The following is a 16,077-nucleotide window of genomic DNA, read 5'->3' as shown; positions in this document are numbered from 1 at the left end:
GGTTCTTTACCCAGAGGGTGGTGAGGGATTGGAATGCCCTGCCAGCATCAGTTGTAAATGCGCCTAGTTTGGGGGCGTTTAAGAGATCCGTAGATAGGTTCATGGACGAAAAGAAATTGGTTTAGGTTGGAGGGTCACAGTTTTTTTTTTTAACTGGTCGGTGCAACATCGTGGGCCGAAGGGCCTGTTCTGCGCTGTAATGTTCTATGTTCTATGTTCTATGTTAACCGCTGGGACAATTATTCAACAAACATTGGATTTCCAGATAGAGAAGAAGCTGCAGTTTGTTTGCAGGAATTCCCTGTTTTATTGATGTGTGTGTGTTAGACATCAGGATAACTAAAAATACACAAACCTGGACATCAATGGTGATCTGATTGACAGTTACTCTGGGAATCACTCCCACGGTGAAACTTCAGCACTGACACTGCTGAATGTTGTCGGCTCAGGGAGTGGGGCCTCCAGGAGTGGACTGTAAAAAAGCTGGGTTTCAGTATCCTGACTAATATATGGTGAGGAACCAGAAAAATCCTTACTGAGGAACTGCCTGGGGTTTTACCAGTGTAGGTTCAGGGGCGAATGATTCCTGACTCCCTGAAATGTCTGATATTGAACCCAGTTTGGAACAAGATTCATTCAGTTTCCAGGAGAATAGAGACAAATATCACCCACAACTGAGAGAGAGAAAAACAGCCACCTTGATCAATGACTTGGATGAAGCCAGAATTGATGATACAAAGATAGGTAGAAAAGCAAGCTGTGAGGTTATTACAAAAAATCTGTAAGGGACACAGATAAGTTACCTGAATGGACAGAAAAATGGCAGATGGAGTATAGTGCGGGAAAGTGGGAGCTTTTCCACTTTGGCAGGAAGAATAGAGAAGCAAAAAATTGTTTAAATATACAGAAACTGAAGAATACTGCCGTAGAGAGGAATCTGGGTGTCCTTGTACATGAATCGTGAAAAAATAGGATGAAGGTACAGCAAGTAAAGAAGGCAGCAAATGGAGTGTTGGACTTTACTGCAAGGGGGTGGAGTTTGAAAAAGGGAACTTGCTGCACCTACACAGGACATTGCTGAGATAGCAGCTGGAATACTGTGTATGGTTTTGGTCTCCCTACTTATGGAATGACATGCTTTCATTGGAATGAGTTCAGAGGAAGTTCACCAGGCCCATTCCTAAGATGAAGGTGTTGTCTTTTGAGGAAAGGTTGTGAAGGTGTAGGGGAGAATTCTCCCATCCCACCCACCACAGGAATCGTAGCAGGCCGGGGGGTGGACCACACAAAGGTCCTTTGACCTCGCAGAATCCAACTCGTTGTCTTTTGGGGAAGGGTTGCACCAATACTCATTGGGTTTGGAAGAATGAGCAGTGAACATTCTGAAACATATAAGATTCTCATGGGCAGTTGACAGGCTAGAGGCCGAGAGGATGATTCATGAAGCAGTCTTGAACTTGGTGCCACAGATCTACAAGGAAGCCAAGGGTATTGTTTTAGCCCTTACAGACACCAATACTTTATCCTCAGTTTTAGTCAGGTTAGTCAGAGGTTTAGTCAGGTGTGGTGAAAGCTTCAACCAATCATCTGGCCTTTTGGAACATAATTGCAGTCACAGGGAGATGCCATGGAAATGTGGGGATTGTGGGAAGTACATAAGAACTAGGAGCAGGAGTAGGCCATCTGGCCCCTCGAGCCCTCATGGCTGATCTTTTTGTGGACTCAGCTCCACTTACCCGCCCACTCACCATAGCCCTTAATTCCTTTACTGTTCAATAATTTATCTATCCTTGCCTTAAAAACATTCAATGAGGTCGCCCCAACTGCTTCACTGGGCAGGGAATTCCACAGATTCACAACCCTTTGTGTGAAGAAGTTCTTCCTCAACTCAGTCCTAAATCTGCTTCCACTTATTTTGAGGCTATGCCCCAAGTTCTAGTTTCACCCGCCAGTGGAAACAACTTCGCTGCTTCTAATCTATTCCCTTCATAATCTTATATGTTTCTATAAGATCTCCCCTCATTCTTCTGAAATCCAATGAGTATAGCCCCAGTCTATTCAGTTTCTCCTCATAAGCCAACCCTGTCAACTCCGGAATCAACCTCGTGAATCTCCTCTGCACCCCCTCCAATGCCAGTATATCCTTTCTCAAGTAAGGAGACCAAAACTGTACACAGTACTCCAGGTGTGGCCTCACCAGCGCCTTATACAGCTGCAACATAACCTCGCTGTTTTTAAACTCCATCCCTCCAGCAATGAAGAACAAAATTCCATTTGCCTTCTTAATTACCTGCTGCACCTGCAAACCAACTCTTTGAGATTCCTGCACAAGGACACCCCTGTCCCTCTGCACAGCAGCATGCTGCAATTTTTTACCATTTAAATAATCGTCCATTTTGTTGTTATTCCTACCAAAATGGATGACCTCACATTTACCAACATTGTACTCCATCTGCCAGACACTCGCCCACTCACATAGATTATCTATATCCCTTTGCAGACTTTCAGCGTCCTCTGTACACTTTGCTCTTAGTGTCATCTGCAAATTTTGACACACTACACTTGGTCCCCAACTCCAAATCATCTATGTAAACCGTAAACAATTGCAGTCCCAACACTGATCCCTGAGGCACACCACTAGTCACTGATCGCCAACCAGAAAAACACCCATTTACTCCCACTCTTTGCTTTCTGTTAGTTAACCAATCCTCTATCCATGCTAATACATTACCCGTAGCACTGTGCACCTTTATCTTATGCAGCAGTCTTTGGTGCGGCACCTTGTCAAATGCCTTCTGGAAATCCAGATACACCACATCCACAAGTTCCCCATTGTCCACTGCACATGTAATGTTCTCAAAGAATTCCACCAAATTACTCAAACATGACCTGCCCTTCATGAACCTATGCTGTGTCTTACCAATGGGACAATTTATATCCAGATGTCTCGCTATTTCTTCCCTGATGATAGATCCAAGCATTTTCCCTCCTCCAGAAGTTAAGCTAACCGGCCTATAGTTACCTGCCTTTTGTCTACCTCCTTTTTTAAATGTTTGTGATTTTGTGAAACCTGTTTTTGTTGTCTGAGCTGACTGGAATTAGAGCCAGAGCAGGAGTAATCCAGGGGAATGATTTGGAGGTAAAGCAAAATCCAGCAGATGCTGGAGTTCTGAAAAGAACCGACCTGCTGAGTTTATCCAGCATTTTCTCTATTTATTATAATGATTTTGGGACCTGGGTTTGAATCCCACCACGTTTCAACAAAAATATTGATGAGCATGAATTAATTGTTGTAAAAACACACCTGGTTCTGTCATGCCCTTTAAGGAAGGAAATCTGCCGCCCTGATCCAGTCTAACCGACATGTGACTGGATTCACAAACAATTCAAGGGCTGACTGGGTAAACAGGAAATGTCACCATCAGAAAAACAGAGCCCCCTGGAGGGCAGAAGGGTTATGACAGGTTATGGAGAGGTTAAAACTGTCACCATTGAGAACAACCCAGACTTTAACGGAACAACTGGTCCCAAACACAATCTGTTGTAGTTAGTGTGGCAGGGTGTGGTGAATCAGGTTTAAAAAGAGTCAAATTATATATGTTTTCTAGTTTGGACAACCACATTTAAATCTGGGACTCGGATGAGGATATGAATTGGTGTTTGGTGGTAAGATCTAAATCTGTGTATTACGCCAGGAAGCCTTAAACCCAGAGTGAGAATATTTCAAACCAGGGTTCAAAGTGAACGGCTGTGGATGGTGAATTCACTCTCAAAAGAAAACAAAGAAAATTACAGCACGGGAAAACCTTTAGCCCTCCAAGCCTGCACCAACCACGCTGCCTAACTGAACTAAAACCCCCTACCCTTCTGGGGACCATATCCCTCCATTCACATCCTATTCATGTATTTGTCAAGACGCCCCTTAAAATTCACTATTGTATCTGCTTCCACTACCTCCCCCGGCAGCGAGTTCCAGGCACCCACCACCCTCTGGGTAAAAATTCTGCCTCGTACATCTCCTTTAAACCTTGCCCCTCGCACCTTAAACCTATGCCCCCCGAGTAATTGACTCTTCTACCCTGGGAAAAAGCTTCTATCCATCTGCCCAAGCCCCTCACAATCTTGTAGACTTTGTCAGATCGCCCTCAACCTGCGTCGTTCCAGTGAGAACAAACCAAGTTTCTCCAACCTTTCCTCATAGCTAATGCCCTCCATACCAGGCAACATCCTGGTAGATCTTTTCTGTACCCTCTCCACCCTCTCCAAAGCCTCCACATCTTTCTGGTAGTGCGGCGACCAGAATTGAACACTATGTTCCAAGTGCGGCCTAACTGAGGTTCTATAAAGCTACAACATGACTTGCCAAAAGGCCCGCAGAAATTCTGTCTTAGGAGGAACTACTGGAAGAAAATAAATCATCCTGTACATGGGAGAGACAGAAACTGTGAGGACCATCTCCTCCAATCACAGATTCTGTCTCTCCCGATGTTGCTGCATCTGCAGAGACAGAGTCTCAAACTGGAGGAACAGCTTTGCCACCTATTTTAAGAAAAGACTCAGCAGCCTATCAGTGACGTGTGGAGGAGCTGTGTCTTCCTGCTACAGAACTAGTTTCATAGCAGTGTGAGCCTCAAAAGGAATGATCCAACCATCGGCAGAGCTTTCCCCATTCTGCTGAACAAGTCTCGATTATTTTTATATATCTCAGGAGGTGGGGTTTACAGCTCAGGAATTGGAGTAACCAGATATTGTGAACGTACTTACCAATCACTTGGGTCGTCACATTAGAAATTGAGATCCATTCATCCAGGTTCATATTCTAAACTGCTTTTATTTGCAGTTTAATGTTCACAGACAACATACAGAATCCCCGGTCAGAGCTGATCTCAGCTGGTGTAGTGAGGTTATTGATGGGTTATCAATGTAAATCCACACACAATGAAGATCAGAATCGGGAGAGATTTTTCCTGCTCCACTGTCTGAACCAGTAAACATCTGATTCAGTTACCTTGTGTCAAATAGTTCGAATTCTCATTTTGGAAAGAGAGTATGGGAGTATTTTTAAAATAAGTTAACAAAACATATCATTCATAGATTCCAATTTAAAAGATTTAATATATACACAGTCTTCAGTATTTGTGCTATCTTACTCAAAGAAGTAAACTAACAGAAACACAAAAGGTAATGTTACTACGTGACTACGTCACTAATAAAGGAGTTACTGAGAATGGAAAACGATCCCCTGGAAACCAAAAAATAGCCCTTAAAAATCAAAGAGTAGCTTTCCAGAAAATCTCAATACAAGCATTGAAAATAAATACTTTGTGCCCTGCAGATGGATCTTTCAGAGAATGAATTGTAGATTTTGCCCAAAGATCAAATTAGAATTGAAGCAAAAGTTCTTAACTTTATTCTAAACAGGTTCCTGTTGAGAGTTCTTCAATTAAGGGGGAAGATCATTGGTGGTGCTTTTAAAAAGCGACATTGCAGCCCTGAAAATCAGTGACACTTCCAGAATATTAAATTCCAGCTAGTTATAGGGTTTGTTAACATCAGCAGAAATAAAATATTGTCAGACTGTCAATACTGAACAGCAGCAAAAACAGCAAAATCCAACCCCTGCAGTCACTTGTGAACTTGTTGATGTCTCAGGAGCCATTGTGACTGAGTGAATCCCTTCCCACACACAGAGCAGTTGAATGGCCTCTTAGTGTGAGTGCGTTGGTGAGCCAGCAGGTTGAAAGACTTTGCGAATCCCTTCCCACACACGGAGCAAGTGAATGGCCTCTCCCCTGTGTGAACTCGCTGGTGAGCAGAGAGGTTGGATGACCGACTGAATCCCTTCCCACACACGGAGCATGTGAATGGTCTTTCTGCAGTGTGAGTGCGTCGGTGAGCAGTGAGGTTGGATGACTGCCTGAAATTCTTTCCACAGTCAGTGCAGCTGAATGGCTTCTCTTCAGTGTGAATTTTCTGGTGTCTCAGCAGGGTGGGTAAAACTGTGAATCCCTTGCCACACACAAAGCAAGTAAACGGTCTCTCCCCAGTGTGAATTCGCTGGTGTGCAACGAGGGAGGATGCCTGTCTGAAACTCCGTCCACAGTCAGTGCAGCTGAATGGCTTCTCCTCAATGTGAACTCGCTGGTGTGACAGTAAGTGGGATGACCCAGTGAATCCCTTCCCACAGTCGGAGCAGGTGAACGGCCTCTCCCCAGTATGAACTCGCTGGTGTGACAGCAGGTGGAATGACTGAGTGAATCCCTTCCCACACACGGAGCAGATGAATGGTCTCTCCCCGGTGTGACTGCGTTGGTGCACAGTGAGTGCTGAAGAATGCCTGAACCTCTTCCCACAGGAGGTGCAGGTGAATGGCTTTTCCTCAGTGTGAATTCTCTGGTGAGACCAAAGGCCAGATGACTGAATGAATCCCTCCCCACAGACAGAGCAGGTGAACGGTCTCTCACCAGTGTGACTGCGCCGATGGTTTTCCAGCAGGGAAGGGTAACTGAATCCTTTCCCACAGTCCCCACATTTCCACGGTTTCTCCATGGTGCTGGTGTCCTTATGTTTCTCCAGGTTAAACGATCAGTTGAAGTCTCATCCACACACAGAACACGTGTACAGTTTCTCCTTGCTGTGAATGCTGTGATGTTTTTTTAAGGCTGCGTAACTGGATAAAGCTCTTTCCAGTCAACTCACTGAAACACTCTCACTCGGGTGTGCGTGTATCTTGGTGCTTTTTCAGTCACACTGATGTTTGAAATCTTCTCCTCCAGACAGAAGACAAACATTTCTCCTTCCACGTTCAAAGTCTGAGGATATTTAAGTCCAAGTGAATCGAGACTCTGTCTGATTTTGATGTGATGTTTCTTCACCTCACCTGTAAAAGGAGTTTACAAAATTAATCACTGTCAGTCCAGGATAGAAATTTTGAACAGACAATTCTAATTCTCTGGAACATTTCTTCCTCTCTTGTTCCCCAAATCAATAAATTCCTGTCCCACAAATTCTCCCTCCTCCCTTGGCTTAAATCCAAACCCATCTCACCATTTATTTCCTCCACTCCCAGTTTTCTCCCTCCCTCTCCTCTGTCTGGGTTCAGTTCTCCAGCTCCTGTCTGCAGACTGACAATAAAACCAATGGGTCTTATTGGGGGTGTTGGGGCCTCCAGCGGGTGTTTGTGAATCCTCCCCGCCCACCTCCCAGGGTTTCCTTCCTTCCCAGAGATCAGAGTCCTCATTGATTTGAGGCCAAAGTGTAACCTGTTATTTATTGACCCCTCCCCCATCCTCTGATGTGAACCATCCTCCAGTGGCTGAGCCAGGATGGGGCCGTTAACCTGGGCCTGTTCCCGGGAGGGAGGGAGAAGCCCCGCAGCTGCAAACCAGGGAGCTGACAATGATTCTGAAGGGTTTGCGGATCCACAAAGTGTTTCCAAATCCTCCCAGCCACCGCCTAACGCTGACTCCGCTTCTCCGGGACAAACAAGCGCCAAGGACAGCAATGACACTGCGCATGCTCCACATCACAATGCCCGGGCACTGATTGACGGCAGCTCCGAACCAATAGAAAGAGGGGGCGGTGCTGGAGGACCGAGCGGGAGCGGCTGGTCCTCCAACCAATCGGAGTGAAGGAAGGGCGGGGCTGGAGCAAATATTTCAGCACCGGGTGAAGCGCTGGAGCCGGCGGTTGGAGATTGGGGAGGATCCGCAAACCCTTCAGAATCATTGTCAGCTCCCTGGTTTGCAGCTGCGGGGCTTCTCCCTCCCTCCCTCCCGGGAACAGGCCCAGGTTAACGGCCCCATCCTGGTTGGAGCTGGAGCATGCGCAGTGCCTGCGGCAGACGGTAAGGAGCTCGAGCGAGCGGGTTTTAAATGGAGATTTTTACAAAGACCGAGTGCAGATCCAGAGCCCGAAATAAAACCGGAAACATAAATGGACTTTGCGGGTGGATGGTGAGGCTTTATAAACACCCGGTGTCGGCCACAGTCCCTGTGGTGAACCATCGTTGGTTACCACTGGGGGTTGTTATTATGTTACTGTTGGGCTAGGGTGTTGTTACTGTGGGGGTTGTACAATGTTGTTGGGTTAGGGTGTTTACCTGTTATAAGTGTTATCATGGCACATCCCGGTGGGGCCCCGCCTCCGGTGGCGAGGTATAAGACCCTCTGCTCCGGCAGGACCCCTTCAGTCTGAACTGGTGTATTCGTGTTAGTCGTTCCATTGTTACACAATAAAAGCCTTCAATATCGAAGCCTTGGTTCCACGTGCTTGATTGTCGCGCATCAATTTTATTGTGTAACAGAAAACTCTCAGCTGTACAAAAAAAGAGTATGGAACAGATCTTAAAACCAGATCGTCTGGCGCTGGACCCACGTGCAGTCGGTGCCGCTAACACCTTCGACCACTGGTGGAAGTGTTTCGAAGACTACCTGGCTGCCTCTGTAGCTATCACTACAGACAGTGACAAACTCCAAGTCCTCCACGCAAGGGTAAGCGACACGATTTATCTCGCGATTCGTGCGGCTCCCACTTACCCGAGGGCCGTCGAGCTCCTGAAGAAACGATACACGAAACCACCCAACGAGATACACGCTCGTTACCTCCTCGCTACACGACGTCGGCAGTCGGGCGAAACCATGGAGGACTACGCCAATGAGCTCCTGCAGCTTGCCAGGGGTTGTGATTGTAAAGACGTATCAGCCGAACAATATATGTACGACCTCGCCCGAGACGCGTTCGTAGCAGGGGTAGGGTCCTCGTACATCAGGCTTAAATTGCTGGAAAAGGGGAACCTCGACTTGACCCAAGCAATGGAGATGGCTGAGATGCTGGAAGCGGCGTCGAAAAGCTTGGCGCTGTACCCTGAGGACCACGTGCAGTCAACGTGGCAGGAGCAAGCTCAGCTCCCTCCTTGCCCCGCTAACCCGCGCTCCCAGATCGATCCGACGACGGCGGCAGCTCCAGGTGGCCAGCGATGCTATTTTTGTGGTGGGGCCAAGCATCCACGGCAACAGTGTCCGGCAAGAATGGCAACCTGCAGCCAGTGCGGTAAAAAAGGCCACTACGGTAAAGTCTGCAGGTCGAAGTCTAAAAACGGCAGTGCAGCTTGTAACCCTCCAGAACGGAGACAATCTCCTTCGGCGTTGCAGTACCCACGAGGTCCGACCACGTGCGAACTCAGGACGGCGCCATCGTGGCTGACGGAGGAGGAGGAAGACCACCAGGAGTCGCTGCGTTTGGCGCCCTCGCCCACGTGCGATTCATGGGGGCGGCCATCATGGTCCACGACGACTAGGAGCGACCAGCAGGGGTCCTCAGCATCAACATCGGCGGCATGCAGTGACGCCCAGGGGCCAACGGTGGCGTCGATCTCCCTGGACCAGACTAAGCACCACAGGCTTGAGAATTCCATGATGGATATAAAGGTAAATGGTCGAACTGTGAATTGTCTGTTTGACAGTGGGAGCACCGAAAGTTTCATACACCCTGAAACTGCTAAAAGGTGTGGACTCCGGGTTCTCCCTGCCAAGCAGACAATTTCCATGGCATCACGGTCCCGGTCTGTACCGATCCAAGGACGATGTATGGTAACTCTTGAGGTACAGGGCACAATTTACGAGCAATACAGGCTCCTTGTGTTACCTCACCTTTGTGCGCCAATTCTCCTCGGACTAAATTTTATGGTCCACATGAAGAGTGTGATCCTACAGTACGGTGGGCCACTCCCTTCACTGGCAGTAGGGAATCAGCCGCAGCCTCCAAATTGCCCAAAGCGCCCCGCATGCAACCTTTCCACTCTGAAAATCACTACACCATCCCTCTTTAAGAATCTGGTACCAGGCTGCAAGCCCATCGCTACTAAAAGTAGGCGTTACAGCGCTGAGGACCGGATCTTTATTAGATCTGAGGTTCAGCGGCTCCTCAAGGAAGGGATCATACAGGCCAGTGCTAGTCCATGGAGAGCGCAGGTCGTGGTAGTCAAAAGCGGGAACAAACCTCGGATGGTCATCGACTACAGTCAGACCATTAATCGTTATACGCAGCTGGATGCGTATCCTCTCCCGCGCATTTCTGATATGGTCAATCAGATTGCGCAGTACCGAGTGTTCTCTACCATAGACCTTAAGTCCGCCTACCATCAACTCCCCATCCGCCCAGAGGACCGACAATACACGGCTTTTGAGGCAGATGGTCGTCTATACCAATTCCTCAGGGTTCCATTTGGTGTCACCAATGGGGTCTCGGTCTTCCAGCGTGCTATGGACCGAATGGTGGACCAGAACGGGTTGCGGGCTACCTTCCCGTACCTGGATAACGTCACCATCTGCGGCCATGACCAGCAGGACCACGACACGAATCTCCAACACTTTCTGCGCACCGCATCTCGCCTGAAACCTGACCTATAACAGGGAGAAGTGCGTATTCCGTACGCGCAGGTTAGCCATCCTCGGATATGTGGTGGAAAACGGGGTCATTGGCCCTGATCCAGACCGTATGCGCCCCCTTACTGAACTTCCCTTGCCCGCTAGCACGAAAGCACTGAGGAGATGCCTCGGGTTCTTTTCGTACTATGCGCAGTGGGTCCCCAACTACGCGGACAAAGCTCGTCCGCTCATCAAGTCCACGACCTTCCCACTTACGCCGGAGGCCCAATTGGCCTTCAAGGCTTTGAAAAGCGGCATCTCGAAAGCCACGATGCACGCGGTGGATGAATCCATCCCTTTCCAGGTGGAGAGTGATGCATCTGATTTCGCCCTAGCCGCCACACTAAACCAGGCAGGCAGGCCCGTCGCGTTCTTTTCCCGCACCCTTCAAGGCCCCGAAATTCGGCACTCAGCGGTGGAGAAGGAGGCTCAGGCCATTGTGGAGGCAGTCAGACACTGGCGCCATTACCTGGCGGGGAAGCGGTTCACCCTGATCACGGATCAACGATCCGTGGCGTTTATGTTCAGCAACACGCAGAGGGGCAAGATCAAGAACTATAAGATCTTGCGGTGGAGAATTGAGCTCTCCACCTATAATTACGATATTATGTATCGTCCAGGGAAGCTCAATGAGCCCTCGGATGCCCTCTCGCGCGGAACATGCGCCATCATGCAGGAGGACCGCTTGAAGGCCCTCCACAATGATCTGTGTCATCCTGGAGTCACCAGACTCTACCATTTCGTCAAAGCCCGCAACCTGCCCTACTCGGTGGAGGATGTCAGGTCAGTGACGAGAAGCTGTCGGATTTGCGCAGAATGCAAACCACACTTTTATCGACCAGACCGGGCACAATTGGTCAAGGCCACTCGCCCTTTTGAGAGGCTGAGTGTGGATTTTAAGGGCCCCCTTCCCTCAACGGACCGGAACGTCTATTTCCTCAACATAATAGACGAGTACTCCCGGTTCCCGTTTGTTGTCCCCTGTGCGGACACGTCGACTGCCACCGTCATCAAGGCATTCAGTGAGCTTTTTACCCTGTTCGGGTACCCCTGCTACATTCATAGCGACAGGGGCTCGTCGTTCATGAGCAACGACTTGAGGCAATTCCTGCTCTCATTCGGGATTGCCTCTAGTAGAACCACGAGCTACAACCCTAGGGGTAACGGACAGGTGGAAAGGGAGAATGCTACAGTCTGGAAGGCTGTCCTACTGGCACTGAAATCCAGGGGCCTTCCAGTCTCCCGTTGGCAGGAGGTCCTTCCAAATGCGCTCCATTCTATCCGCTCCCTCCTGTGTACGGCAACCAATGCTACTCCCCACGAGAGGATGTTCTCATTCCCTCGGAAGTCATCCTCGGGGATCTCATTGCCAGCCTGGTTGATGTACCCAGGACCCGTCCTTCTGCGGCGACATGTGAGGGCTCGCAGGTCCGACCCCTTGGTCGAACCGGTCCAACTCCTCCACGCCAACCCTCAGTATGCCTATGTGGCATATCCTGACGGGCGAGAGGACACTGTCTCCATTAGAGACCTGGCGCCCGCAGGGGACGTAGCAACTCCTGTCGCTCCTATTCCCCCAGTCACGAATCCACTACTCCTCATTGCTTCCCCAGACGTGGCGCGGTCAGCACCAGGACCAGTGCATAACAGTTCTACTCCCATGTACAGCTTGCCTGAGACTCGGAGATCGGCGCCACCACCGAAGGTTCCAGGATCCCCTGCACCATCGCCTCACCAGGGCCAACCGGCCCGGGAGTCCTTGAGGGGACAGCCGGACGTTGTTTTGGAGAGAACGCCACCGCAAGCACCTGCTCCGGTTTCGCAACCGGTGTTGAGGAGATCACAGCGTCGGTGCGGTCCTCCAGACCGTCTGGACTTGTGAATTCTGTATATATGACCTGTTTTTTCTTGCACCCCGCCGCCTTTTGTTTTTAAAGGAGGGGTGAATGTGGTGAACCATCGTTGGTTACCACTGGGGGTTGTTATTATGTTACTGTTGGGCTAGGGTGTTGTTACTGTGGGGGTTGTACAATGTTGTTGGGTTAGGGTGTTTACCTGTTATAAGTGTTATCATGGCACATCCCGGTGGGGCCCCGCCTCCGGTGGCGAGGTATAAGACCCTCTGCTCCGGCAGGACCCCTTCAGTCTGAACTGGTGTATTTGTGTTAGTTGTTACACAATAAAAGCCTTCAATATCGAAGCCTTGGTTCCACGTGCTTGATTGTCGCGCATCAGTCCCTCAATTTGCAAAGCAAATTCCTCAGACCTTCTGATGGTTTCAGGCCGGAGTTCAAATCCGCCATGTTTATAAAGGTCCGTGTACTGCAAAGCGCATGCGCATCCGCCATCTTTATTGAGGTAAATTGGAACAACGCATGCGCAGCCACCGTATTTGTTGAGGGTGAAACCAAATGAATAACCCACAGGGGACAAAAAAAATCAGAGTTTGATTTCATAACAAAATCGATGTGTTGTTGTAAAACCGGAAGTTAGGGTTACAGCCAACAACAACTTCTATTTATATAACACCATTAATATCAGGGTGGTTAGCACTGCTGCCTCACAGCTCCAGGGACCCAGGTTCGATCCCAGCCTTGGGTCACTGTCTGTGCGGAGTTTGCACGTTATCCCTGTGACTGTGGGTTTCCTCTGGGTGCTCCGGTTTCCTCCCACCGCCCAAAGATGTGACGTTCAGGGGAATTGGCCATGCTATATTGCCCCTTCGTGTCCAAAGATGTGCGGGTAAGGGGGATTAGTGGGGTACAGATCAGGGGTAAAATATTCAGAGTCAGTGTAGACTTGATGGGCTAAATGGTTTCCTTCTGCACTGTAGGAATTCTTTGAGAAGTCATCCTTGTGCACTGAAGGTCTAGTCACTAATGGTGGAGTGATTAAAATAGGGAATGTGCAGGAAACCAGAATCAGCACAGTGTTAGAGGTGATTCCAGAGATAGGAACAGGCCTTGGAGTGATTTGTACAAATTAGTTGTAAGGATGCATGAAAAATACGCATTTCATTTGGATCTCATAGAATTCTACAGTGCAGAGGGAGGCCATTTGGCCCATTGAGTCTGCACTGACCACAATCCCACCCAGGCCCTATCCCCATTACCACATGCATTTATCCTAGCTAGCCCCCCTGACACTCAGGGGTAATTTAGCATAGCCAATCTATCTAACCCGCACATGTTTGGACTGTGGGAGGAAACCAGAGCACCTGCAGGAAACCCATGCAGACACGGGAAAACATGCAAACTCCACACAGACAGTGACCCAAGCTGGGAATCAAATCGGGTCACTGGGGCTGTGAGGCACAGGGCTAACCACTGCGCCACCATGCCGCCCTCTGCTCAGGGAAGAGGGAGAGTGTATGGGACAGATTTACTGTTTTGGGGAACAAGAGCAGAAAAGTTGTTCCTTAGAAATTAGACTTGTCTGATCAGAATTTCTATCCTGGACTGACAGTAGTTTTGTAAACTTCTTCTTTTGCAGGATATTTGATGGGGAAGATTTACAGTCAGAAAAATTGAATCAAGATTTAACAGTCGCTCAATTCACCAGCACCTGAACACGATCAGCCTTTGAATGTGGAGTGCGGGAAAAGATTTCAAACATCAGTGTGACTGGAAAAGCACTGAGACAGACACACACCCGAGTGAGAGTTTTCCAGTGAACTGACTGTGGAAAGAGCTTTAACCAGTTACACAGCCTGAGAAAACATCACACCATTCACAGCAATGTGAATCTGTGCATGTGTTCTGTGTGTGGACGAGGCTTCAACTAATCACTCAATATAGAGAGACATGATGATACTGACACCATAGAAAAACCGTGGATATGTGGGGACTGTGGGAAAGCATTCACTTGCCCATCCAAACTGGAAACTCATCGACGCACCCACACAGGGGAGAGACCCTTCACGTGTCCCGTGTGTTGGAAGGAATTTACTCAATCATCCTGCCTAACATTACACCAGCGAGTTCACACTGGAGAGAGACCATACACTTGCTCTGTGTGTGGGAAGGGATTCGTCCAGATGTATAACCTACAATTACACAGGAGAGTTCACACTGGAGAGAGGCCGTTCACCTGCTCCGTGTGTGGGAAGCGATTCATTAATTCATCCAACCTTGTGACACACCAGCGAGTTCACACTGAGGAGAGGCCATTCAGCTGCACTGACTGTGGAAAGAGCTTCAGACATTCATCCAGCCTCAAAGCACATCAGCGACTTCACACTGGGGAGAGACCATTCACCTGCTCAGAGTGTGGGAAGGGATTCACTACCTCCTCCCACCTGGTGACACACCAGCGACTTCACGAGTGAGTGCAGGGAGTGGATTCTGCTGTACCTGCTGCTGTTAATCACATCCAGGAGTGAGCCACATTCATTCTGACATTTGAGGTTTGTTTCTGCTGATAATAATCCCTGTAGCTGGGCTGGAGTTTAATATTCTCGATCGAGAGCTGATTGTGTTTTTGGGGTTGCCATTTCCCTTTAAGAACCACTGTCTGTGATCTTTCCCCATCATTCAGGAACTCTCGTCACCGATTCTTCACAGTACAGAAAGAGGCCATTCAGCCCACCAAGTCTGCACTGGCTCACTGAAAGAGCCTTATCCCATTCCCCTGCCATACTTCTGTAACCTTGCACACTCTTTCTTTTCAGATAACAATCCAATTCTCTTTTGAGTACCTTGATCAAACCTGCCTCCACTGCTCTCACAGGACGTTTATTCCAGACTCCAACCACTCACGAGGTGAAAATAATTTTCCTTGCATCACTTTGACTCTGTTTTCCCCATTAACGTAGGTCTGTGCCCTCTAGTTCTTGATGTTCTCTTGGTGGGAACATTTTCTCACTATTTCACCTGCCCAATTCCTCAGGATCTTGAATACCTGTATTAATCTCCTCTCGACCATCTTCAATCAGACAATTAACATTTATTTCTTCTGATGTTAATCTCTAACTGACCTGGAATTTAATATTCTGAAATCTGTTAAATAAATCAGCTTTGTTCCAAACACACGGTGTGTTAAATCCTTGATTTCTCCAGGATAAGAGATTAATTGATGTCTTGTTACTGACTTCTGTTTTTTGGTTCTTTTCTCCTTTTAACTCCAGATTATTTCAGTCTCAGACCTTCAGTTACACTCATTTTTTTAAAATTTGACTTATTATTGTCACAAGTATTAGCATAAAAGGAAAAGTATTGTTTCTTATCATGGACAAGTCCCAGCTCCCTATACTTTCTAGAATGTCTCTCCCAGCCTTGAGATCTAGGGAAGTTTTCAGTATTTAAAAACAGAAAATACTGGAAATTATAATCCATACTTTTCCAAGTGTCAGTTGATTGTGTCCCAGATTATTGGCTTTTCCCCACTGCTGATGTTAAGCTGATTGTTCTGTAATTGCTGTGTTTTTGAACAGGGATGTAACATTTACATTCTCTGTCCTTTGTCACTACGACTCTATAAGGATTGGAAGGTTGTGGCCAGAGCCTCCACAAGCTCCATGTGAAGGATGGTGTGTGTCAGAGTGCAGCAGTCCCTCAGTATCAGACTGCAGTGTCAGCCTAGATAATGTGCTCAGCTTGATGAGTATTTCCTGTTGTTATTGATGTGGATCATTCAGAAACAATGGATTCTG

The 16,077-nt window shown here is 48.1% G+C and overlaps 1 protein-coding gene and 1 long non-coding RNA gene across 3 annotated transcripts; one reads left to right on the top strand and one right to left on the bottom strand.

Annotated features, from left to right (window-relative positions):
• Positions 1 to 5,176: 5,176 nt before the first annotated feature.
• Positions 5,177 to 6,657, bottom strand: LOC144484304 (uncharacterized). The gene has a single exon (XM_078202839.1). The coding sequence runs from the start codon at positions 6,547 to 6,549 to the stop codon at positions 5,626 to 5,628; it is 924 nt and encodes a 307-aa protein (XP_078058965.1). The 5' UTR covers positions 6,550 to 6,657; the 3' UTR covers positions 5,177 to 5,625.
• A 983-nt stretch (positions 6,658 to 7,640) lies between these two features.
• LOC144484323 (uncharacterized) lies at positions 7,641 to 15,449 on the top strand. Of its 2 annotated transcripts, none has more exons than XR_013496075.1 (2): positions 7,641 to 7,846; positions 13,920 to 15,449. It is a non-coding gene; the product is annotated as an uncharacterized LOC144484323 (long non-coding RNA). The 2 variants fall into 2 exon arrangements; XR_013496076.1 differs by having other exon boundaries at positions 7,661 to 7,955.
• Positions 15,450 to 16,077: the final 628 nt, after the last annotated feature.

The sequence above is a fragment of the Mustelus asterias genome, unplaced genomic scaffold, assembly GCF_964213995.1.
Source record: "Mustelus asterias unplaced genomic scaffold, sMusAst1.hap1.1 HAP1_SCAFFOLD_100, whole genome shotgun sequence".
NCBI classification, from domain to species: domain Eukaryota; kingdom Metazoa; phylum Chordata; class Chondrichthyes; order Carcharhiniformes; family Triakidae; genus Mustelus; species Mustelus asterias.
Note: the sequence above shows the minus strand (reverse complement) of the source record. Positions and strands in the feature narration are given on the sequence as shown.